This window comes from Delphinus delphis, chromosome 14 (genome assembly GCF_949987515.2).
Source record: "Delphinus delphis chromosome 14, mDelDel1.2, whole genome shotgun sequence".
In the NCBI taxonomy this organism is placed as follows: Eukaryota; Metazoa; Chordata; class Mammalia; order Artiodactyla; family Delphinidae; genus Delphinus; species Delphinus delphis.
In genome coordinates, this window is record NC_082696.1 from 6,150,054 (window position 1) to 6,175,367 (window position 25,314).

General features: G+C 36.8%; 1 protein-coding gene across 2 annotated transcripts in view; it reads left to right on the top strand.

Annotated features, from left to right (window-relative positions):
• Nucleotides 1-25,314, top strand: part of AGPAT4 (1-acylglycerol-3-phosphate O-acyltransferase 4) — a 1,410,257-nt gene that overhangs the window by 240,722 nt on the left and 1,144,221 nt on the right. For both annotated transcript variants that reach the window (XM_060029668.1, XM_060029671.1), the window contains exon 2: nt 9,160-9,323. In XM_060029668.1, the coding sequence (XP_059885651.1) occupies nt 9,160-9,323 (164 nt within the window). The remainder of the gene's footprint in view (nt 1-9,159; nt 9,324-25,314) is intronic.

The following is a 25,314-nucleotide window of genomic DNA, read 5'->3' on the forward strand; positions in this document are numbered from 1 at the left end:
ATTTCTCTTTAGTATGAAGAATTTTCTTTAGCATTTCTTATAGGGTGAGTCTGCTTGTGACAGATTTTCTTAGTTTTCTTACATCTTAAAATATCTTTATTTTGCCTTTATTCCTGAAGGATATTCTTACTGGATGTAGAATTCTGTGTTTAACAGTGTTTTTGTTTTTAATTTGAATACCTTAAAGATGTTATACTTTTACTTCTGGCCTCCATTGCTTTTGATGATGAGTTTAAGCTATGTGAAGGAATCTCTTTTCCTGTTGCTTTCAAAACTTGTTCCTTGGGGCTTCCCTGGTGGCGCAGTGGTTGAGAGTCCGCCTGCTGATGCAGGGGATGCGGGTTCGTGCCCCGGTCTGGGAGGATCCCACGTGCCGCGGAGCGGCTGGGCCCTGGGCCGTGGCCGCTGGGCCTGTGCGTCCGGAGCCTGTGCTCCGCAATGGGAGAGCCCACAGCAGTGAGGGGCCCGCATGCTGCAAAAAAAAAAAAAAAAAAAAACTTGTTCCTTATCTTTGGCTTTCAATAGTTTGACTCTGATGTGCCTTGACACAGTCTTATTCAAATTTATGTTGCTTTTCGTTGTTGAGCATTTTGAATACGTACATTTATGTATTTCATCATATATTTTAAAATACTGGGCATTATGTCTCAAATAATTTTTCTGCCCCATTTCCTCTTCTTTCTTTTTGTCACTACTATTATATATATGTTAAACCATTTGATATTACCTACCAAGTCCCTGAGGTCTGTTCATTTTTTAAAAAGCTCCCTTCTCTCTATTCTTCATTAACATTTCCCTGTTTTATCTCCATTTTGTTATTAAATCTATTAATAAATATTTATTTCAGATATTGTAGTTTTAGTTCTAGAATTTCCAGTTGATTCTTTTTTATAATCTTCATTTTCTGCAGGGAGTTGTTCTGACATGTTACTCAGTCATTACAAAAAGCAAAAATTCTGGCCTCTATCCGTTTAACACTGTGATAGTGAGGGTGAGGAGACTAAATGAAGTTTCTGATTAGAACTTAAAAGATAGTTAGAAATCAAGAATTATGTAAGAAACTAATAAAGAATGATACCAGATAGCATATAATCAAACATTAAGTTATGTGTTATAAATAATAGTTTTGAAAAAAAAATAGTAGTAGCTAATAGTGACCTGGATCCTGCAACAACCCAATAAAGGTTAGATTGTATATGCAAGGTTGCTAAATGTTGAGCTGTGATTACAAAAATGCTGATTAATTCTAGAGCTTTGTTCTTCACTATTATTCATTGGGTGGAGGAATAGATTAGTATAGACTAGATTATATTAGAAATGAAGTAGGACTCAAAGCAATGACATCATTTGACTTTATTCTAGAAAAGAAATTATAGAAGTCAAAATCTATCTATTCTCTGCTGCCAGAGGATAATTTCACAATCTTCTCATCCTGATGGTTAATAGCTTCACTCAAGAGAAACCATACGCATTACGCTAATGTGCAACACTTTGAACGACAGGATACAAAATAAGGGGGCAGGGGGAGGTGAACATGGCTGAGATATGGAATTTCTACCAGTTGAGCTTGATCCCTGACTCAAACCTAGATGGGCTCCATTGTTACCAGAGTTCTCTACTCTGCTTGGTGGGAGTTCGACATCACAGTTTGAGGCTGCATTCTCAAGCAGAGGCCTGTGCTTTACATTGTCAGTTGAAGGTAACCCTTAAGGGCCAGAGAATATATTCACAGTTTGTCCTTTTAAGGATATTTGATGCACCTACACAAGACCATTACCTGGATACATTTTTTTGTTGTTATTCTTTATATCTGTTGTATAGGAAGGGTAACTTTACTAGATGTTGCAGTTAACTTTCTTCTAACTTTTTCCTCTGAACTTAGAAGTTACTTATATGACCAGATAGCAAGTGTCTATTATTCCTTAATTGGTGATTTTGCGTTTGTTAATTTTCTGCGATAATCAGAATATAATAATGGTTCTCTCTCAAAACAAGTGTTTGATTTTCTTAAACTATTAATATTAGTAATTTTTAAGAGCTGGTCACACCTTCACCCCCTACTTACTTTAATCCTACATGGTAGATGTTCTTGCTGAATCATACTTTGTACTTTTCTCAGTTTAAGAAAAAAGTCATTAAAATTCAAGTTTAAAACATACAATAAAGTACCCAATTTGGTCATTCATTTCCCTAGGTTTAGAAAATACTGTATGTGTGTGTGTGTTTGTGTAAAATATATGTGTGTGGATATACACATATATGTAATATATTATATTTACATATATACATTTATATATATACACACATCTTTATAATTGTTTCTTAGACTAATATTAAGATGTTATGGACTAACAGGTATATGTATATATATTATATGTGTATATATTATATACTTATACATATAAGTATATACACACACACAGTAATTTTATTAATTTGGATATACACACGTATGTATACATGCATATATACCTATATATGAATACGCATACATATTCTTTTGTAATCATTTCTTAAACTAATTTTTAATGATTTAAAGTATATTAAATTTTTTTACTAGCAGAGTCCTATGAAAAATGCCTAATATGCTGCAGTCCTTTAACAAATGGTTTAAATTATGAGTGCAAGAAATTAGGATTAAAACAAATTTTACTTTCTGAATACTGAAGATATACTGTGTGATTTGTGGGAGGTTAATTTCACCTTTATATAAGGATTTTGAGATTTCTATATGAAAGTTGTTAAATACATGTTCAGCGTAGTTCTTGTGAGCAAAATCTATAACATGAAGAATGTAGGAATTGGTTCTAAGGATTAGATAATTCCATGGACTCACATTGTTCTGAGGATGGTCTGAGGTTGATAGTTGTGAGAAAGTTGGATTTTAAAATAAGAATATAAAGTAAAAATCATGGTGAATGAAAAATTCCCCATTGAAATATATTAAATTGCCCAAGAATTATAAAACATGCAGCTTGGATAATACAACCCTGGGAGGACGCTCAGAAAAGAAGAGAGTTCAAGCAGACCTCTGGGTGCTCTAAAATCAGTAGGTCGAACAAAAAAAGAGAATCTGATAGATGAAGCTAAGAAAGTATGTCCTGTGTTGTAGGAGGGAAACTGGGAGGGCTTAGTGGCAGATGCCAAAAGAAAAAAAGGGTTATTGGAACAAGATCCTTACTGAATGTCCCTGAATGGCCAAATATGAGAAGAATAGAAAAGCAACCTTGACTGGAAACGTGGAGGTCATACCAAGAGCAGTCTTCAAGAGTAGTTCATAAAAGAACGGAAAGTAAAGAAATGGAAAACTGAACTGTAAGAAGTTCACAGTAGAATATTCTGTGCAGAAAAGTGGGATAGTGAATGGAGGGGAATGTGAGGACAAGGTTTGTCTGTTTGGGGTAGAAGCTACTATGGTGATATTTCTCAAAGGTAAAGAAGAAACTACCTCACCAGAGATGTGTAGGGTTACTTTTTTGTTGCCATGGTTATTAGAGTGCGCTCCTGATATTTACTGGGCTGCAGCTGGAGCTAAACATCCTGCAGAGCTTAGGGTATTCTCTCTTGAGGAGGAATTGTCTTGCTCGAAAAGCAATGAGCCCATTTATACTCTGATGGCAATGGTCTATCTTGGGCTCTGTTTTCATTTGATTCTCTCAGCGAAAATGTCTAAGCTCACATGATATTCCATGACATCTAAAATCACTTCTTCACTAAGGCCTTTGATAAGTTCTGGATTTCTCTGGGTTGGCCTACCTTGGATCACCTCTATTCTAGGGAGTCACTCACTATGACCTGGGGAACACCAGGCACTGACTGGTTTATGTCCATCTTTGAGCCAGTCACTGTGACAAAGAGGATGAGGTTGTGCTAATTAATGAGAGCTCACACCTGGAGTTGGGGGGGGAAGGGTGAATCACCCCACCTCAATCCTGTGACTAGTCTCAGTGTAGGAGGAGTAGAATAATGGCTGCTTTCAAGGCAGTCAGAATCCTACAAGGACCATAATCATTGATGAAACTGTTATAGTTATAACTAAAAAATTAGGCCCCAATCAGACAGGACAAGTAGAATAGTCCTGAGAAAAATATAAGTAAGTGCCCATCAACCTATGACTCCTTCCCCCTCCTTCCTCCCAGTTACTTTCTTATCCTCTGGATCTTCTGAACCCTGGTCAAGGATAACATAAAAAGTAAGTGTGAATGTGGCTCATCATCTTTTTCTTATCATTGTATTATGGTGCTTATTGATAATACACATAATGGATAATGTTTAGTGATACGGTGTTTATTTCTGGTGCTATAATAGGTGTCATCAGAACAAGCATTCCCAAACTTTTAATTTATAATTAAATCTCAGAACATGGAGATAAGCTAAATTCTTTATCATGTCTCTGTTCTTGGAAGTTGTCTGTATCATGAAGAGGAGCAGAAAAAAAAAAAAAATAGGCTACTTAATTTAGCTCTTCTCACCTCCTATTTAATCTACTTCAGTTATAATACAAAAGTGGAAGTTGCTTTAATGAGTGCTACCTCCACTAGGCGACTAAAATTAGGAAACTAGTTTTGCAAAACAAACTTACCTTGTACCAAGAGTACAAGGTAATATACTAAGGACTCTTTCCAAAATTTCCTAATACATTCATAATCTCAACAAATCCTTTGTAACTGGCACTTGATGTTGTATACATTATCTCCATTTTAGCAGATAAGGAAGCTAAGAATCCAGGTGAACAGATAATTTGTCCAAAGTCATAAAATTAGCAACTGGCACAACCAGGATTCCAATTTCTTTTGTCCTGGCTCTAAGGGCATTCTGCTTTCTATGACTCTTAAAGAGGTAGTAGAGGAGGAGGGTTGGGTGCTTCTCTCCTCCTCTCTTTTAGGAATCATGGCTGAAATGACAGGACTAGAACAGACGGAACATACACATTTCTCACATGGGTCAGAAAAAGATGGAGACCCACTGCAAATTATGGTACTGCCATTAAACACTAGCTCTTTTCCATATAATGGCATTTGGCTGTTTATCAGGTCACTTTAAGATGTTTGTTCTTATCCATACCAATATTTTAGTTGGCCAAATATCTGCTATGTATTTGATCAGTCTTTCCATCAGAAAATTCATACTACATTTCTGATTTGCTGCTCAAAAATATTCATTTATAAAGTATTGGTACAGTTTATCCAAATTTAACTTAAGCTCACAAACTTTTTTCTATTTATAAGGAAAAAAAGGCTTTTATTATTATTTTTTTTTACATCTTTATTGGAGTAGAATTGCTTTACAATGGTGTGTTAGTTTCTGCTTTATAACAAAGTGAATAAGTTATACATATACATATGTTCCCATATCTCTTCCCTCTTGCATCTCCCTCCCTCCCCCGCTCCCTATCCCACCTCTCTAGGTGGTCACAAAGCACCAAGCTGATCTCCCTGTGCTATGTGGCTGCTTCCCACTAGCTATCTGTTTTACGTTTGGTAGTGTATATATGTCCATGCCACTCTCTCACTTTGTCACAGCTTACCCTTCCCCCTCCCCATATCCTCAAGTCCATTCTCTAGTAGGTCTGTGTCTTTATTCCCATCTTACCCCTAGGTTCTTCATGACATTTTTTTTCTTAGATTCCATATATATGTGTTAGCATATGGTATTTGTTTTTCTCTTTCTGACTTACTTCACTCTGTATGACAGACTCTAGGTCCATCCACCTCACTACAAATAACTCAATTGCGTTTCTTTTTATGGCTGAATAATATTCCATTGTATATATGTGCCACATCTTCTTTATCCATTCATCTGATGATGGACACTTAGGTTGCTTCCATGTCCTGGCTATTGTAAATAGAGCTGCAGTGAACATTTTGGTACATGACTCTTTTTGAATTATGGTTTTCTCAGGGTATATGCCCAGTAGTGGGATTGCTGGGTCATATGGTAGTTCTATTTGTAGTTTTTTAAGGAACCTCCATACTGTTCTCCATAGTGGCTGTACAAATTCACATTCCCACCAAAAAAGGCTTTTAGATAATAATGATTTCATTAGTGGTACAGAGTTATCTAGTATGTTTTTTGCAGATTTTTTTCCTTTAGTTTTCTTTATAATTCTTGTCCTTAAGGTGGAATTCCCATGATTTGAACCCCTGGAGAAGATCAGCAACTTCAGATCTCCTGGAATATTTATTCCTTTTTTTAGTAGCCTTTGTATAGTTTTCAACTGCTTCTTCCCCAATGGTGTTTTACTTCTTTTAAAAAAGTCTATTCACACTACTAGAAAATCCAGTTTGCAACTGGGACCATATCTTTTGTCCCTTATAGCCACTCACTTGTCGCCATGTCTTATCTGATGAATTGCTGGTCTTATGGTCTCTGATCAGAAGATGCCAGGAGTATACCTCAAGGGATTCCGATACATTTTTATTTCTCCTCCTCTACTTTCAACAGTGTCACACGGCATCTACTTAAAAGTATATCAAAAGCACCTTTTCCTCTGTAATTGTTCTTTTCTTTTTTTTTCAATCAGTTTTCTTTATTTGGAACACTTTTGTCACTTCCAGTTCTTTCTCTTTCTAAATATTTTGTGTGCTGGTAAAATATGTGAGGTTTTTGCTCCTGTGGTGTCATCTCTGGCATCTACTCTCAGTTTGGTGTCATTTTTATCTCATTGTGTCTTGTAAATATTGTTCATTGTGGTTTGCTCTTAGCTCTTCACTGGAGATTTTATTTTTTAAATCTCATTTTCTACTGCTAACCTGTATAGAGGCTATCTGAATTATGTTATAAAGACTATTTTGCTGTTGTGTTTTGTAATTTTTTTATCATAAGGAAAAGGAATGTGAACTTTTCTTCTGAGACGATTTTAGGCAGCATGTTATAGTAAATGCAATGGGATTTAGAGGTAGATTGAACTGAGTTTAAATTGTGATTCCATTACAAAGTAGCTGATGTCCTTAAAAAAGTGATTACAATTCTCAAGGCCTTCATTTACTTTCTATTAAATAAGGATAATAATACTGACCTTACCAGATCATCAGGAAGCTTAAAATAGCATATGTAATGTGCAACTTCTACCACATAGTAACTGCTTGAATATTATTGGCATTGTAATTATTATTTTATTATAATTATTATTTGGTGGGCCATCTCACATTTGAATTTAGAACTAGTAAGTGATAATGTTACATTTAAAGGAGATACGGGGACTTCCCTGGTGGCATAGTGGTTAAGAATCCACCTGCCAATGCAGAAGACACGGGTTCGAGCCCTGGTCCGGGAAGATCTCACATGCCGCGGAGCAACTAAGCCCGTGTGCCACAACTACTGAAGCCCACGTGCCTAGAGCCCGTGCTCCGCAACCAGAAAAGCCACCGTAATGAGAAGCTCGCGCACCGCATTGAAGAGTAGCCCCAGCTCGCTGCAACTAGAGAAAGGCTGCGTGCAGCAATGAAGAAGCAACGCAGCCAAAAATAAAAAAATAATTAGTTTATTTATTAAGAAAATTAAATAAAGGAGATACAGTAGAAAATAAGCTATAGTGCTTGACCTTGAGGAGTGTATAATCTTTTAAAGAGGTAAAATATATACCAAAGACATATACAAATATCCGTTATTTTTGAAAGTAATTATTTGATAGTTATAAACACTATAAATATTACTTAATGTATTATAGAACACCCTCTGTGGTTTATTTATATTTTGAAGATTAGGGAACTGAGAGTTAAAGAGTGAAGGTTAATGTGTTTACCCCAGTCTCCTGAGCTGATAAGGGACCTACAGGAATTGGTGAATAGGTCCTCTCACTTTGGAGGATGTATTTGTCACCTCTGCTGTACTGCTTCCATGAGAGAATGTAGCAAGTCTTGTAAGACGTACACAGTAAAAGCCACTGGAGCCCTGAAGGGGTGAGGTCAGTCTTGAGGGGGCTGATAGCGAGAGGCCTCTTGGAGGAGGTTACATTGGAGATGGATTGTGGAGGTGAACAGGCTTTCAAAAGGCAGAGGTGAGGAAGGGTGTGACGTGAACAGAGGCAAGGGCTGGGGGCAGGCGTTTTCTGTTATATGTTTTTTGGGAGCATTTAGTTTGAGAGATTTGTGCCTTTAAAGGATTTGAGCGCTACGACACAGCGAGGGCTCTAGATTAATACGGTTTACTTTGCAGAACAGTGTAGGACATTTCGGAGGTGAAGAGAGTATATTAAGACTCCTGCTGGGAGGCTGTTGCAGGAATCTAGACGTGATTGAATGAGTGTAGTGACAGAAGGAGTGGAAGGAAAGGGCAGATGCGAGAGCCATTGAGGTGGCGGGGCAGTTGGCAGTGAGAAGAAAGCATGTGAGAAGACTGTGAGGTTCCAGCCTGGTCCTTGAGGGGAACGGTGGTTCCAAAAAGAGAAAGGGTATATCACTAGTTTCAAAAGAAAGGGCAAATATATATTTCCATAAGACCCAGTGAAGCCTTTTGGCTGGGACCACCAGTGCCTAGGGCTCTTCTGAGTCTTCCCTCTGATCTATAAAGTGGCTTTTTTTTTTTTTTTTGTGGTACGCAGGCCTCTCACTGTTGTGGCCTCTCCCGTTGCGGAGCACAGGCTCCAGACGCGCAGGCTCAGCGGCCATGGCTCACGGGCCCAGCCGCTCCGTGGCATGTGGGATCCTCCCAGACCAGGGCACGAACCAGTGTCCCCTGCATCGGCAGGCGGACTCTCAACCACTGCGAAGTGGCTTGATTTTGTTCCATTGCTGTACCATGGGTGCTAACACAATGCATTTGATTTTTTATTAAGAGGGGCACTGTAGAGGCAGTGTGAGTTTGTACAGGCTGTAAGAGCTGAATCTCTTCGATAAACTCATGGGAATCTGACAATTCCAATCAAGCAAGTGTTCTGCTCGAGTCCCTCTGTTTCCTAGGATGGATGTCAAAGGGAGCATGCAATTTTGTTTGCGGGTCACTGACTAATATATGAAAGGGAAGTCCCACAGGGAAATTCCATTTTTCTCGAAATGTTACTCCATAGCATTAAGTTTTATGTTCTAAGTGAAAGAAAATGTATGCTGTTAATCAAAGGGTGGGTGATGGGTAAATCAGTTTAGAAATGTTGCTATTGCCATTTAAGGGCTTTGAGTAATGCTTACTTTTTTTTTCTTCCCCTCCAATTTTCTTGGTCAGTGTTTGTCAGGTTCAACTCCAGCCATGGTTTCCCAGTGGAGGTCGATTCTGACACCAGCATCTTCCAGCTCAAGGAGGTGGTTGCTAAGCAACAGGGGGTTCCAGCTGACCAGTTGCGTGTGATTTTCGCAGGGAAGGAGCTGAGGAATGACTTGACAGTGCGGGTGAGTCTCCCTTAGTGGATCGTTCCTGGGATGCAGCCAACCCCATTGCTTCTGCTGCTTCTGCTGCCAAGCTGACATTCATGCCTGAGATCTAATAGAATAAATAGTGCCTGGGGATTCCGTGAACTTTACTCCATACCGCTTCATTAATTCTGACCTTCTTAATTATGCATTAAAACAGCAAGCCCAAAGGATTGGAAGAATAACTGTGAGCGAGAGAGGGAAAAGAGAGAGAGCACACAGACTGGGCTTAGTGAATAAATGTTTACTGACTACAGGAGAAGCAAGGCACAATTTCTCTGTCTGTTCAATTTCTACCTTACTTATTCCATTTGAATCTTAATGAAGAAGGATTCAAATAAATTGTTCCAAATCAGGTTGCTCAGTCACTGTGCTGTGAGGAATGTGTAACCCAATTGTGACCCCTGGAGGATGGTCCTAGGTCTGCTGCTGGGGCTCAGTAGGGGAGGTGCAGGGCTCAGGGCCGTTCACAGCAGGATTGAGAGCTCCCTGCCCCGTCAGAATCGCAGTGCCCAAGCTGTGGTGAAGGAAGACTGACGCACAGCAAAAGTCCACCTTTGTTTTCAATTTCTCCAAGCTTTAGTAACATTTTCCCTAGAATGGGCCACTGAAACATTAGAGAGAGAGCAGTGTGTGTTTTCTCTCCTGTCCCTAATGCTTTCAGGGCACCTATACGGCTCCAGATACCGTCAAAGGGCTATATCCTTTTCATCTGGGTGTTTCATTCACAACAGTGATTTCTGTAGGAGAAGGGGAGAATTGGGTAGGCGATTGATGAGCAGTGCCGTCACCTAGAAGTGGAGACCTGTAATTTGTTGAGAACGCCAGCAAATAGGACTCAATATGGATTGAGGTCATTCTTTGAGAAAGTATAAGAAACGAGTTGCTTTCTGTGGATGGTTCAGGTGATGCTGAAGAACCCTGCAGACACATTTTCCCCCTTTCTTAGCCAGCACAGATGAATTGCGCTTCTGTTTACAGCTGTGCGGGCGCTGCTGTGTCTCTACTCAGAGTCCCTACTTTATGGACATCCTTTCACTGTCTCTTCTTGGTGATGATGTTTACTGCTTTGCGAAATGCTTTCGAATCTGGGCGTACAAAAGAAGCTATAGAAATGTAAATCATTCCCTCCTTCTCCAGCACCCCTCCTGTGACGGCAGGAGGCACGTGCTCACTGTGCACAAACTGCTGTGCTTTGCTTTTAGGCAATTTGTTTTTATAAGGGAAGTGCCCGTGCTAAAAAGGGTTTTGATTTTTTTTTTATTTCAGTCAACTGAAAAGCTTTTTTACTGTACCTGCCAAACTCTAAATCCAAGAATGTTTCCTTCATAAATTATTTTAAAACAGCTTCTTGAACCAAAGTATTTTATGTTACCAGAAGTTTTGAAGTTTCAGGTTCTAAAGCTTCTCACCTCTACCATTGGAGCTGATAGGTTACACTAATTGCTACAGACAATTGATTTTTATAGATAGATATGGATAAGATATAGATATAAATGTAGATATATAGATAGATTGATTAAGATTCTTTCTTTTGACAAACACTTCCGATGTTCTGGGCTTCTCAGGGGATCCCAAAGAAAGGCAAAACTCATCCCTACTCTTGCAGAGACTGCTGTTTACTTACGGCCTCTAAAATCAACAGAAATATTGGGTTGAACCATATAGGTTAAAACTATCAGCAATTTCATGCAGCTCAACCAAATAGCTATAACATAAGGATGTCAAACATGATAACTGCCATATGAAAACTGAAATATAAGTATTATGAAATTTTAAAGGTGGAGAAAACACATCTGAGTGAAAGTCACCAAGAAAGACTTCATGGATGAATTGAAACTCGAGTAGGATTCTGGACATGGAGAATGAGCATAGGGTGTGCTTGGGAACAATCATAGGTTCCTATTCTTTTAGAACCTAGAGGAGATGCTGAAGATGGGGTAAGAAGGGAGTTGGGAGCTGTATTTTACAGAGCTTTGACCGATGTGACATTGAGGTTTCATGTATGGAGATCTAGAGCAAAATAGGGTGCCCTGGAGAGAAATAGGAGTCTGGAGATCCAGTTTGATCATGGGCAGGATGAGGAGTTTCATCCATGACAAGAATTAATGCCAGTGGGAGATGCTGGCAAGCAGCTGAACTTAGGTGTTGCTTTAGGTGTTGCTTTAGGTGTTGCTTAGGGCTTGCTTTATATTTGAGGACTACTTACATGGAGGTAAATATTGCGGTTACTGGAGCAGATTCAGTTGCCAAGGTACAGAGGACAGCGGCGCAGGAAATGTGTTAGGTAGCAGGGGAGGAGCCAGTAAAAGAGGCATCATCCATCCACTGACACTTCTGAAGATACTTTGGAAAAGAAAATTACTGGTAAAGAATATATGTGCTGGGCTTCCCTGGTGGCGCAGTGGTTGGGAGTCCGCCTACCGATTCAGGGGACGCGGGTTCGTGCCCCGGTCCGAGAAGATCCCACATGCCGCGGAGTGGTTGGGCCCGTGAGCCTTGGCCGCTGAGCCTGCGCGACCGGAGCCGGGAGAGGCCACAACAGTGAGAGGCCCGCGTACCGCAAAAAAAAAAGTATGTGCTGTGAAAAGATGGAGGATGTTGAAGAAAAGAGCCTTTGGACTTGGTGACTGTGGTGGTGAGTTAGGGACCTTCAGGACTCCAGGCCAAGACTGTAGTTGGAAAAAGCCAGATTTCAGGGGTTCAGTATGAATCATGGGACTATGTAATGAGCACTGCCCAGCTGGTCATTGAGGGGAAGGAGAGACAGAAGGAGTTCCTGGAGGAGCAGCAGATCCTGCACTGTGTTGTTCATTTCCTAGCCCTTGACTGTGTGCATGGCTGACTTTTATACAGTTGTAATCAGCGTGAGAATGCAATTTTATATTCTGAATTCTTTCACTTAATATTATATCATAGGCATTTTCCATGTTGTTGTATAATCTTCATTTCTAAGTATCTAGATAATTCTCTGTAATAAGAGTGTTTATATTATATTTAGGAAGTATCTAGTTTTTAACATTGCAAATTAAGGCAAAACAATTTTTTAAAAGGTATCTTATATACTTAGAGAATATGGCCTCTCTGTGTTTCAGTTTGCTCATTTGTAAAATGGGAATAATAATAATAGCCATCTCATTGGGATTTTGTAAGGACTAAGTTAATTTATGTAAAACTCTTAGAACAGAGTACAACATATAGTAAACACTATCTAAATGTGAGCATTTATTAGCATCATCACTATCATGATTGTCATCATTATTATTAGGCAGTTACTTCAGGGTCTAAGTGATCACCTTAAATAACATGACAACTTTCCATTATGAATTATGATGAGTATATCTGCAATAATTTAAACAGTTAAAGCAATGATAATAGGATGCATATTTTACTGGGGCAGTAAAGGGGTGTGTGTGTGTGTGTGTGTGTGTGTGTGTGTGTGTGTGTAATACTTATACATTTTAACTAAAAAGAACTTTGTGGAGTTTATAAATAAATGTTTGAACCTTATATATACAGGTTTTACTTAAGAATAGTAAAATTTGAATTTAGTAAGCTTAAAAAAACTTTACTGTTCCTCTAGTATTTAGTAAAAATAGACACCTATGGCTGTACTGTTCAGCAAAGTTTCATCATGGTATTATTGCTTTTAAGATAATATTTTTATAAAGTAGATATCTGCCACACACTATATTTGTTCGAAGTGAATTGGAAAGAGCTATACATTTTTTCCTACTTCATAAGCAATGTTTCTGTGCATATTATCATTTTCCTTATACTTACAAGTATGCAATATAAAGTATTAGTCTTTGACATTATTCACAGTGAATTGATATTTTTTCTTTGTAAAGAGTTATTGTCAGCTCTTGCAACAGAGTATTCAGGGCCTATTCAAATGATGGGTCACTCTTTCTCCTATCCTTCATTTCTGACACACTGCATATCAAGAATGTCTGAAATCACCTCTACATAGTTTTCAATTTATTATTCAAATTTATACAAGGAAAATAAGGTTCTAATGTAGTTGTATATACTAAAACTGATGAACTTTGAAATTAGACTAACTTAAAATTACAGGGACTTGAGAATTTATGTAAGATTTTGTTTGAGCAGAATTCACTGTATTCACATGAGTTGTATTATTATTATTATTAATATCAGTATAGGTTATTAGCCTGTGTATTAGTCAGAGTTCTCTGGAGAAACAGAACCAATAGATATATAGAAAGATAACGAAAAATTGGTCACATATTATGGAGGCTGACAAGTCCCAAGATCTGCAGTCAACAAGCTTAGTTTCAGTCTGAGTCTGAAGGCTTGTAAACTGGAAGAAGTGACGGTGTCCTTTCAATCTGAAGGCTGGTAAGCTTGAGACCCAGGAAGAGCTGATGCTTTATAGCTCAAGTCCAAGGCTGCAAAAAAACCCAGTGTCCCAGCTAGATGGCTGTTGGGCAGGAGGAATTCTTTCTTACTCACAGGAGGGTCAACCTTTTGTTCAGGCCTTAAACTGACTGGATGGGGCCCACTTATCTGGGGGAGAAGAGGTATCTGATTTACTCAATCTACTGATTCCAATAATAATCTCATCTGGGCAAACCCTCACAGACACACCTAGACTAATATCTGACCAACTTTCTGGGCACTCCATGGCCCAGTCAAGTTGACACATAAAATTCACCATCACAATCAGGATATGAGAAACCTCATTATATTTAATTAGTGTTAGAGGAAAGTTATTCTATTTTATTATCTTTGTAATAATGAATTAGACTTACAAGGTAGAAAATAAAATATGTTTGTTTTACATAGAAATGTTTGCTTTATAAAAGGATTCATTCAGGTGGATGGTCAAAAATTCCTTTCATTAAATATTCAATTTTATGATCTTTAAAATGTATATACACATTTGGAGACCATCTTTTCATGAAATAGGTCATTTTGCAGTAAGTGTTAAAGGACATCAGTTTATTACCCGTTAATCTTTGTGATATAACAATATCTGAGCTTGGAAGACCAGAGACATTAAGACTTTAATAGCTTAGGTTGTAAATACTAAAGAAAAATGAATGACCCTAAAAGCCAAATTATTTAATTGGCTATGTTTTTAATGATATACACCATATACATTTCAAAATTTGAGAGTAGTGAAAACCAGCTTTCACTGATAAAGTAAACTATGTCCAATGACTAACAAAGTCAAGTTTTGGAAATCTGTAGGAATATTTACCTATTTCAAAAAAATATTATATATTGTTTTGCTCATATCTCTAATTAACCTGCTAAGTTTTGAAACTTTAAAAACTTCACAAGGGTGTTATGAATACCCTGAATGTTCCTTGAACTTCCTCTAAGATAAGTAAGTATTGCTTAACTAAATTTTTGAAAGTTGATATTTTCTTAATGTTTTTTAAATTTTTTCCAACATTATTATTTCCCTTTTAATATACTTAGGCTATATTTTTCTGATTATAGAATTAATATATGTTAGTTTTTAAAATTCAGATGATAGGGAAAAGCATATCAGCAGACCCCTAACTCTACTCATGTGTACATTTTTTAGATTTTTAAAATTTTTTTGGAGTACAGTTGATTTACAATGTTGTTAGTTTCAAGTGTACAGCAAAGTGAATCAGTTATACACACACATATATCCACACTTTTTAAGATTCTTTTCCCATATAGGCCATTACAGGGTATTGAGTAGAGTTCCACCATCAGGCCACTTCTACCACAGTGCCAGTGGAGACTGTGTGTGGGGCTAGAAATCACTACCACACAGCAATAATGAGGAGTCCCTACTTCATGTCAGGTGTCAACAGATACCAAGTGGAGAACTTGGACTTCTGTTTCCACTGGCAGTAATAAGTGGTACCCCTCTTTTGCAGCTGGAGTAGTGTCATAAAAAGCTAAAATAGAAAGTTTAAATAAAAGCCACAGTCTCATAATGTAATGAGAAAATGGCCAGATATCAAAAGAAAACCACCAAGGACCAGGAAGCTCTCAAACTGAATGAAAAAAAACAATCAATAGTTGCTGATACTAAGATGACAGAGATGTTAGAATTATCTGACAAATATTTTAAGCAGGCATGATAAAATGCTTCAATGAACAGTTATAAACATGCTTGAAATATGAAAAAAAGTCTGAGAAAGAAATAGAAGATATAAAGAAGAATCAAATGGAAACCGTAGAACTGAAGAATATAGTAACAAATAGAAAGCTCACTGGGTGGGCTCAACAGCAGAATGGAGGAGGCAGAGGAAAATGTTAGTGAACTGGAAGATAGAACAATACAAATTGCACAATCTGAACAGAGAGAAAATAGACTAAAAACAGAAAGAAAAAAAGAGCCTCAGAAGCATATGGGTCTATAAAACTACACTTAAAATTGTGTCATCACGGTCCTGGAAGGAGAGGATAAAAGAAGGTAGGGAAAAGTGCTTAAAGAAATAATGGCTGAAAACTTGCCAAATTTTTTAAGAGACATAAACTTACAGATTAATGAAGCTGAGAGAATCCAAAATTGGATATATTCAAAGAAATCCACACATCATAATTAAACTTCTGAAAACTAAATACAAGGCAAAAGTCTTGAAAGCAGCTAGAGAAAATGTACAATTTACCCATAATGGAAAAACAATTTGAATGACAGTGGATTTCTCATAAGCAACTATGAAGGTCAAAAGGAAGTGGCACAATATTCTTCAAGTGCTGAAAAAAAAAACAAAACAAACAAAAAAAAACTTTTAATCCAGAAACCTATACCCAGCAAAAATATCTTTAAGGAATAAAGGAGAAGTTAATATATTTTTGGATGAAGAAATACTAATAGAAATTGTCACCAGGAAAACTACCCTAAAAGAATGAATCAAAGAAGGAAGTTCTTTAATACAAAAGAAAATGATAGAAGAATGAACTGTGGAACATCAGGAAGGAAGAACACAGTAAACAAAAGTATGGTTAAATACAATTGACTTTCCTTCTCCTCTATAGTTTTCTAAATTATGTTTGAGGATTATAGAAAAAATTATAACAATGTCTTATGTGGTTCTAAATGTATTTAGAGGAACTATTTGAGACAAATATAAACAGGGAGATAAAGAGATATAAAGGGAGTAGGTTTCTATACTCTACCTGAACATATAAAATGACAACCCCAGCAAAGTGTGACAAGTTATGAATGTATAAGCACTAGAGCAACCAGTAAGATAGGTAAAAGATTAAAATATAAAATAGTGACAACACTAAATGCTGGTGAGGATGTGGAGAAACTGAGTCATTGATATATTGCTAGTGGGAATATAAAACTGTACAGCCACTCTGGAGGAGAGTGTGATGGTTTCTTAAAAAGCTAAACTTGAATTTACCACATGACACAAAAACCAATACACGAATGTTTGTAGCAACTTCATTCATATTAGCAAAAAAATGAAAACAATACTGATGTCTTTCAACAGGTGAATGATTGCACAAACTGTGGTCCATCCATACCATACTCAGTGATAAAAAAACTCAATAACTATTGATACACACAACATTTTGGATGGATCTCAAAAGAATTATCATTTTTTTATATTTAATTAATTACTTAATTTGGTTGCACAGGGTTTTAGTTGCAGCAGGCAGGCTCCTCAGTTGTGGCTCACCAGCTCCTTAGCTGCGGTAGGCAGGTTCCTTAGTTGCATCATGCAAACTCTTAGTTGCGGCATGCATGTGGTATCTAGTTCCCTGACCAGGGATCAAACCCGGGCCCCCTGCATTGGTACTGCGGGGTCTTAACCACTGCACTACCAGAGAAGTCCCTCAAGAGAATTATGCTGAGTGAAAAAAAGCCAATACCAAAAGGTCACATTCCAGATGATTCCATTACTAGAACATTTTTCACATGACAAAATTGTAGAAATGGAGGAGAGATGAATGGTTACTAGAGGCTAAGGAGGGTATGGAAGAAGAAAAGAGTGTGTGGCAGTAAAAAGGACAAGAGGAGGGACCCTTGTGGTGATGAATATTCTGTATCTTGACTATACCAATGCTGATAGTATGATCATGATGATTTATTATATTTTCGTAAGATGTTGTCATGGGAGAAACTGGGAAAGAGTTCCTGGGATATCTCTGTGTTATTTCTGACAACAACATGTGCATCGACAAGCATCTCAAGATAAAGTTTAATTTTAAAAAACACAGAAAAACATAAGTTCTACCCTCTTTTACAGAGGAATAGAAACTCTCTCTTCCTATAGAAAATAAACAAGCTTGTTATTTGCATCTATTTTAACGGAACAGTATTTATTAATATGATTTTCACCATAAGAAATTTAGAAAATAATTTAGCTGATTCACAGAGACAAAGATTAGTTCATAATGAGTCAACAAGTCAACAAAACTTATAGAAGTATTAAGGCATTTTTTTTTGAATTCTTAAACAGCCTCCTTAGCACCTTATGGGTCTGAATAGACATGATTAGTATTTATTTTCAAAGCCTTTACCAAATATTTCAAATAAAGAAAAACAGTTCATAACAATTGTGTACTCTAATTGTACATTTTCCAAATTGATTTGAGAGTGATATACTATAGTTTTAGGCAAAAATGAGCACCTCATTTAACCGTTGTGGTTATTACAATGGTTAGAGAAAACATTCACGTAAATATTGCTCCCCTTTGATTGGTACCATACATTTATATAATAGAAGGAATTTAGGGATGAAATGGTTTCAGTTATAAAATAAATTTATTTAAATTATTTTTACTTTCTCTCTTGAATATAAGACAAAAAGAGGCTAGGTTAGAACATAGAATGCAGTTCCATCATGATTGTTTGTTTGTATATAAAAGAGGAATTCTGCAGATGACGGTATAAATGGCTAATATGTTTTACTTAAAATTCTGTTTTTCCCTGATTGTAAGACAAAAGGAAGCCAGGTTAGACAGCATTATACTAAGAGCAATCGTACCATGATTTCATTGTATCTAAGAGTACAGTTGTGTAAATAAGACTCTCAGACACTTCAGGAAGAATACAAGAATTTTCCCCAAAGGGTTGACTTGCTAATGGGACTGACTGCTAGCCCCATTCATGTAGGTAAAATGTAGATATACATGTGAGTTCCTCCAAAGAACTGGTATGTTATTGTGGCAGCTGGTAAGCACTGCAAAGTGTCAGGGTCTAGAATCAATAGATGGTAATCTATACAGAGCAAGTGCTCATTTCAGAAAGACCCTTATTTTGTCTGTTTGTGTCTGGCTGTTTATATGTGTCAGAAAGAATCTCTGAGTTACTTACCTCTTTGCATAATTCAGAACGCTCAGAAATATTATTTTTCTGTTGAAAGGTAGTCTTGACTTTTGTGTGCCCCTGCGGACTCATGAAACATCTTTGAGGACTGCCATGAATAAATGCAGACTTGAAGAAAAAAAAAAAAGATTCTTTTAGCTTATAAGAGGCTGAGGATATACAGTGTGTGGATTTATTTAACAGGCTCATGTCTCACAGACAATTCCATTGCCCTTATTGTGCTCAAATTGCAAGGTAGAAAATCTGTGGGGGAGTGAAACTCTGGAACAAACCAATCCCCCAGATCTTAACCTAGGATACATTTTATTGGAGTATAAAAGGCAAAGCCTGTCTCATGGTTAGAGAAAACGTTCACCTGGAAACCTGATAAATGAAAGAGGAGCGATTCCACACTGTGAAATTTTGTTACTTGTCACTGAAGTCCTCATTTCAAATATTCTGTTCTGTTTTCTCTATTTTTGGACTCAAACTCCATCATCCAGTTGACCTGGCTTTGTTTAAGACTTTATTTAATATAGTCATTATCCTTTACAGAAAAATCCAAGACACAAGACTGTTTCTATACCATTCACCCTAAAGCTTCTACACCAAAAGATTGCTCATCCCAATTCTACCTTTTTCTTCTTCGGTCTTACCAAGCCATTGTAACAAGCCTGAAATTATTGTCATAGTACAATGAAAAATTTTATATGAAAGCACTCTTTAAAGCTTAGATACCAAACTCTGGAAAAGAAGAAGTAAAACTGTCACTGTTTGCAGATGACATAATACTATACATAGATAATCCTAAAGATGCCCCCAGAAAACTACTAGAGCTAATCAAGAATTTGGTAAAGTTGCAGGATACAAAATTAATGAACAGAAATTGCTTGCATTTCTATACACTAACAACAAAAGATCAGAAAAAGAAATTAAGGAACCAATCCCATTTACCATTGCAACAAAAAGAATAAAAAATATAGGAATAAACCTACCTAAGGAGCATAAAAGACCTGTACTCAGAAAACTATAAGACACTGATGCAAGAAATCAAAGATGACACAAACAGATTGAGAGATATACCATGTTCTTGGATTGGAAGCACCAACATTGTGAAAAAGACTATACTACCCAAAGCAATCTACAGCTTCAATGCAATCCCTACCAATCTACCAATGGCATTTTTCACAGAACGAGAATAAAAAACTTAAAATTTTTATGGAGACATAAAAGACCCCAAATAGCCAAAGCAATCTTGAGGTAAAAAAACGGAGCTGGAGGAATCAAACTCCCTGACTTCAGACTATACTACAAAGCTACAGAAATCAAGACAATATGGTACTGGCACAAAAGCAGAAATACAGATCAATGGAGCAGGATAGAAAGCCCAGAGATAAACCCATGCACCTATGGTCAGATACCTATGACAGAGGAGGCAAGGATATACAATGGAGAAAAGACAGTCTCCTCAATAAGTAGTACTGGGAAAACTGCACAGCTACATGTAAAAGAATGAAATTTGAACATTCCCTAACACCATACACAAAAATAAACACAAAATGGATTAAAAACCTAAATGTAAGGCTAGACACTATAAAAATCTCAGAGGAAAACATAGGCAGAATATTCTTTGACATAAATCACAGCAAGATCTTTGTTGACCCACCTCCTAGAGTAATGGAAATAAAATCAAAAATAAACCAATGGGACCTAATGAAACTTAAAAGCAAACTATAAACAGATGAAAAGACAACCCTCAGAATGGGGGAAAATATTTGCAAACAAATAAACAGACAAAGGATTGATCTCCAAAATATATAAATAGTCATGCAGCTCAATATTAAAAAAAAAAAAAACAGACAACCCAATTAAAAAATGGGCAGAAGACCTAAATAGACATTTCTCCAAAGAAGACATACAGATGGCCAAGAGGCACATGAATAGCTAGCTGCTCAACATCACTAATTATTACAGAAATGCAAATCAAAACTACAATGAGGTATCACCTCACACCAGTTAGAATGGACATCATCAGAAAATCTACAAACAATAAATGCTGGAGAGGGTGTGGAGAAAAGGGAACCCTCTTGCACTGTTGGTGGAAATGTAAATTGATGCAGCCAGTATGGAGAACATATGGAGGATCCTTAAGAAACTAAAAATGAAATTACAATATGACCGAGCAATCCCACTCCTGGGTATATACCCAGAGAAAACCATAATTCAAAAAGACACATGCACCCGCATGTTCACTGCAGCACTATTTACAATAGCCAGGTCATGGAAGCAAGTGAAATGCCCATCGACTGATGAATGTATAAAGAAGATGTGGTATATTTATACATTGGAATATTACTCAGCCTTAAAAAGGAATGAAATTGGGTCATTTGTAGAGACGTGGATGGATCTAGAGACTGTCATACAGAGTGAAGTAAGTCAGAAAGAGAAAAACAAGTATCATATATAAACGCACATATGTGGAACCTAGAAAAATGGTACAGATGAACCAGTTTGCAGGGAAGAAATAGAGACACAGATGTAGAGAAGAAACATATGGACGCCAAGAGGGGAAAGCAGGGGGGTGGGGTGGGATGAATTGGGAGATTGGGATTGACATATATATAGTAATATGTATAAAATAAACAACTAATAACAACCTCCTGTATAAAAATAATAAATGAAATAAAATTTTAAAAAATAATAAAATTGAGTACCCTAAGGGGGAAAAAATAAGCTTTTGAAAATTTATTTCATTTTATTTTATTTTATATATCCATTCATTAATTTTAAACATCTTTATTGGAGTATAATTGCTTTACAATGGTGTGTTAGTCTCTATGTTAAAACAAAGTGAATCCGCTACACATATACATATATCCCCATACCTCCTCTCTCTTGTGTCTCCCTCCCACCCTCCCTATCCCACCACTCTAGGTGGTCACAAAGCACCAAGCTGATCTCCCTGTGCTAAGTGGTGGTTTCCACTAGCTATCTATTTTGGTAGTATATATAAGTCCATGCACCTCTCTCTCTTCGTCCCAGCTTACCCTTCCCCCTCACCGTGTCCTCGAGTCCATTCTCCACATCTGCGTCTTTATTCCTGTCCTGCCCTTAGGTTCTTCATAACCATTTTTTTCCTTGAGATTCCATATATATCTGTTAGCATATGGTATTTGTTTTTCTCTTTCTGACTTACTTCACTCTATATGACAGACTCTGGGTCCATCCATCTCACTACAAATAACTCAATTTCATTTCTTTTTATGGCTGAGTAATATTCCATTGTATATATGTGCCACAGCTTCTTTATCCATTCATCGGTTGATGGACACTTAGGTTGCTTCCATGTCCTGGTATTGTAAATAGAGTTGCAGTGAATACTGTGGTACATGACTCCTTTTGAATTATGATTTTCTCAGGGTATATGCCCAGTAGTGGGATTGCTGGGTCGTATGGTAGTTCTAGTTTTAGTTTTTTAAGGAACCTCCATACTGTTCTCCATAGTGGTTGTATCAATTTACATTCCCACCAACAGTGCAAGAGGGTTCCCTTTTCTCCACACCCTCTCCAGCATTTATTGTTTGTAGATTTTTTGATGATGGCCATGCTGCCTGGTATGAAGTGATACCTCATTGTAGTTTTCGTTTGTATTTCTCTAATGATTAGTGATATTGAGCATTCTTTCATGTGTTTGTTGGCAATCTGTATATCTTTGGAGAAATGTCTATTTAGGTCTTCTACCCATTTTTGGATTGGGTTGTTTGTTTTTTTGTTATTGAGCTGCATGAGCTGCTTATAAATTTTGGAGATTAGTCCTTTATCAGGTGCTTCATTTGCAAATATTTTCTCCCATTTTGAGGATTGTCTTTTGGTCTTGTTTATGGTTTCCTTTGCTGTGCAAAAGCTTTTAAGTTTCTTTAGGTCCCATTTATTTGTTTTTGTTTTTATTTCCATTTCTCTAGGAGGTGTATCAAAAAGGATCTTGCTGTGCTTTATGTCATAGAGTGTTCTGGCTATATTTTCCTCTAAGACTTTTATAGTGTCTGGCCTTACATTTAGGTCTTTAATGCATTTTGAGTTTATTTTTGTGTATGGTGTGAGGGAGTGTTCTAATTTCATTCTTTTACATGTAGCTGTCCAGTTTTCCCAGCACCGCTTACTGAAGATGCTGTGTTTTCTCCATTGTATGTTCTTGCCTTCTTTATCAAAAATAAGGTGACCATATGTGCGTGGGTTTATCTATGGGCTCTCTATCATGTTCCATTGGTCTATATTTCTGTTTTTGTGCCAGTAGCATATTGTCTTGATTACTGTAGCTTTGTAGTATAGTCTGAAGTCAGGGAGCCTGATTCCTCCAGTTCCATTTTTCTTTCTGAATATTGCTTTGGTATTCTGGGTCATTTCTTTGCCATACAAATTGTGAATTTTTTTGTTCTAGTTCTGTGAAAAATGCCAGTGATAGTTTGATAGGGATTGCATTGAATCTGTAGATTGCTTTGGGTAGCAGAGTCATTTTCACAATGTTTATTCTTCCATTCCACGAACATGGTATATCTCTCCATCTGTTTGTATCATCTTTAATTTCTTTCATCAGTGTCTTATAGTTTTCTGCATACAGGTATTTGCCTCCTTAGGTAGGCTTGTTCCTATGTATTTTATTCTTTTTGTTGCAGTGGTAAATGGGAGTGTTTCCTTAATTTCTCTTTCAGATTTTTCATCATCAGTGTATAGGAATGCAAGAGATTTCTGTTCATTAATTTTTTATCCTGCTAATTTATGAAATTCATTGATTAGCTCTAGTAGTTTTCTGGTAGAGTCTTTAGGATTCTCTATGTATAGTATCATTTCATCTGCAAATAGTGACTGCTTTACTTCTTATTTTTCTGACTTGGATTCCTTTTATTTCTTTTTCTTCTCTGATTGCTGTGGCTAAAACTTCCAAAACTATGTTGAATAATAGTGGTGAGGGTGGACAACCTTCTTTTGTTCCTGATCTGAGCAGAAATGGTTTCAGTTTTTCACCATTGAGAACGATATTGGCTGTTGGTTTGTCATATATGACCTTTATTATGTTAAGGTAAGTTCCCTCTATGCCTACTTTCTAGAGGGTTTTTATCAAGAATGGGTGTTGAATTTTGTCAAAAGCTTTTTCTGCATCTATTGAGGTGATCATATGGTTTTCCTCCTTCAATTTTTTAATATGGTATATCACATTATTTGATTTCCATATGTCGAAGAATCCTTGCCTTCCTGGGATAAACCCCACTTGATCATGGTGTATGATCCTTTTAATGTGCTGTTTGCTAGTATTTTGTTGAAGATTTTTGCATCTATGTTCATCAGTGATAATGGCCTGTAGTTTTTTTTCTTTGTGACATCGTTTCTGGTTTTCATATCAGGGTGACGGTGACGTCATAGAATAAGTTTGGGAGTGTTATTCCCTCTGCTGTATTTTGGAAGAGTTTGAGAAGTATAGGTGTTTGCTCTTCTCTAAATGTTTGATAGAATTCACCTGTGAAGCCATGTGGTCCTGGGCTTTTGTTTGTTGGAAGATTTTTAATCACAGTCTCAATTTCAGTGCTTGTGATCGGTCTGTTTATATTTTCTGTTTCTTCTGGTTCAGTCTTGAAAGGTTGTGCTTTTCTAAGAATTTGTCCATTTCTTCCAGGCTGTCCATTTTATTGGCATATAGTTGCTTGTAGTAATCTCTCACAATCCTTTGTATTTTTGCAGTGTCAGCTGTTACTTCTCCTTTTTCATTTCTAATTCTATTGATTTGAATCTTCTCCCTTTTTTCTTGATGAGGCTGGTTAATGGTTTATCAATTTCCTTTATCGTCTCAAAGAACCAGCTTTTAGTTTTATTGATTTTTGCTATTGTTTTCTTTATTTCTTTTTCATTTATTTCTGATCTGAACTTTATGATTTTTTTCCTCCTGCTAACTCTGGGTTTTTTTTTTGTTCTTTCTCTAGTTGCTTTAGGTGTAAGGTTAGGTTGCTTATTGAGATGATTCTTGTTTCTTGAGGTAGGATTGTATTGCTGTAAACTTCCCTCTTAGAACTGCTTTTGCAACATCCCATAGGTTTTGGGTCGTCGTGTTTTCATTGTCATTTGTTTCTAGGTATTTTTTGATTTCCACTTTGATTGCTTGAGTGATCTCTTGGTTATTTAGTAGTGTATTGTTTAGCCTCCATGTGTTTGTACTTTTTTTACAGATTTTTTTCCTGTAATTGATATGTAGTCTCATAGCATTGTGGTTGGAAAAGATACTTGATACGATTTCAATGTTCTTAAATTTACCAAGACTTGATTTGTGACCCGAGATATGGTGTGTCCTGGAGCATGTTCCATGAGCACTTGAGAAGAAAGTGTATTCTGTTGTTTTTGGATGGAATGTACTATAAATATCAATTATGTCCATCTTGTTTAATGTATCATTTAAAGCTTGTGTTTCCTTATTTTCATTTTGGCTGATCTGTCCATTGCTGAAAGTAGGGTGTTGAAGTCCCCTACTGTGCTTGTTTTACTGTCGATTTTCCCTTTTATTACTGTTAGCATTTGCCTTATGTATTGAGGTGCTCCTCTGTTGGGTGCTGAAATATTTACAATTGTTATATCTTTTTCTCCGATTGATCCCTTGATCATTATATAGTGTTATTCTTGTCTCTTGTAATAGTCTTTATTTTAAAGTCT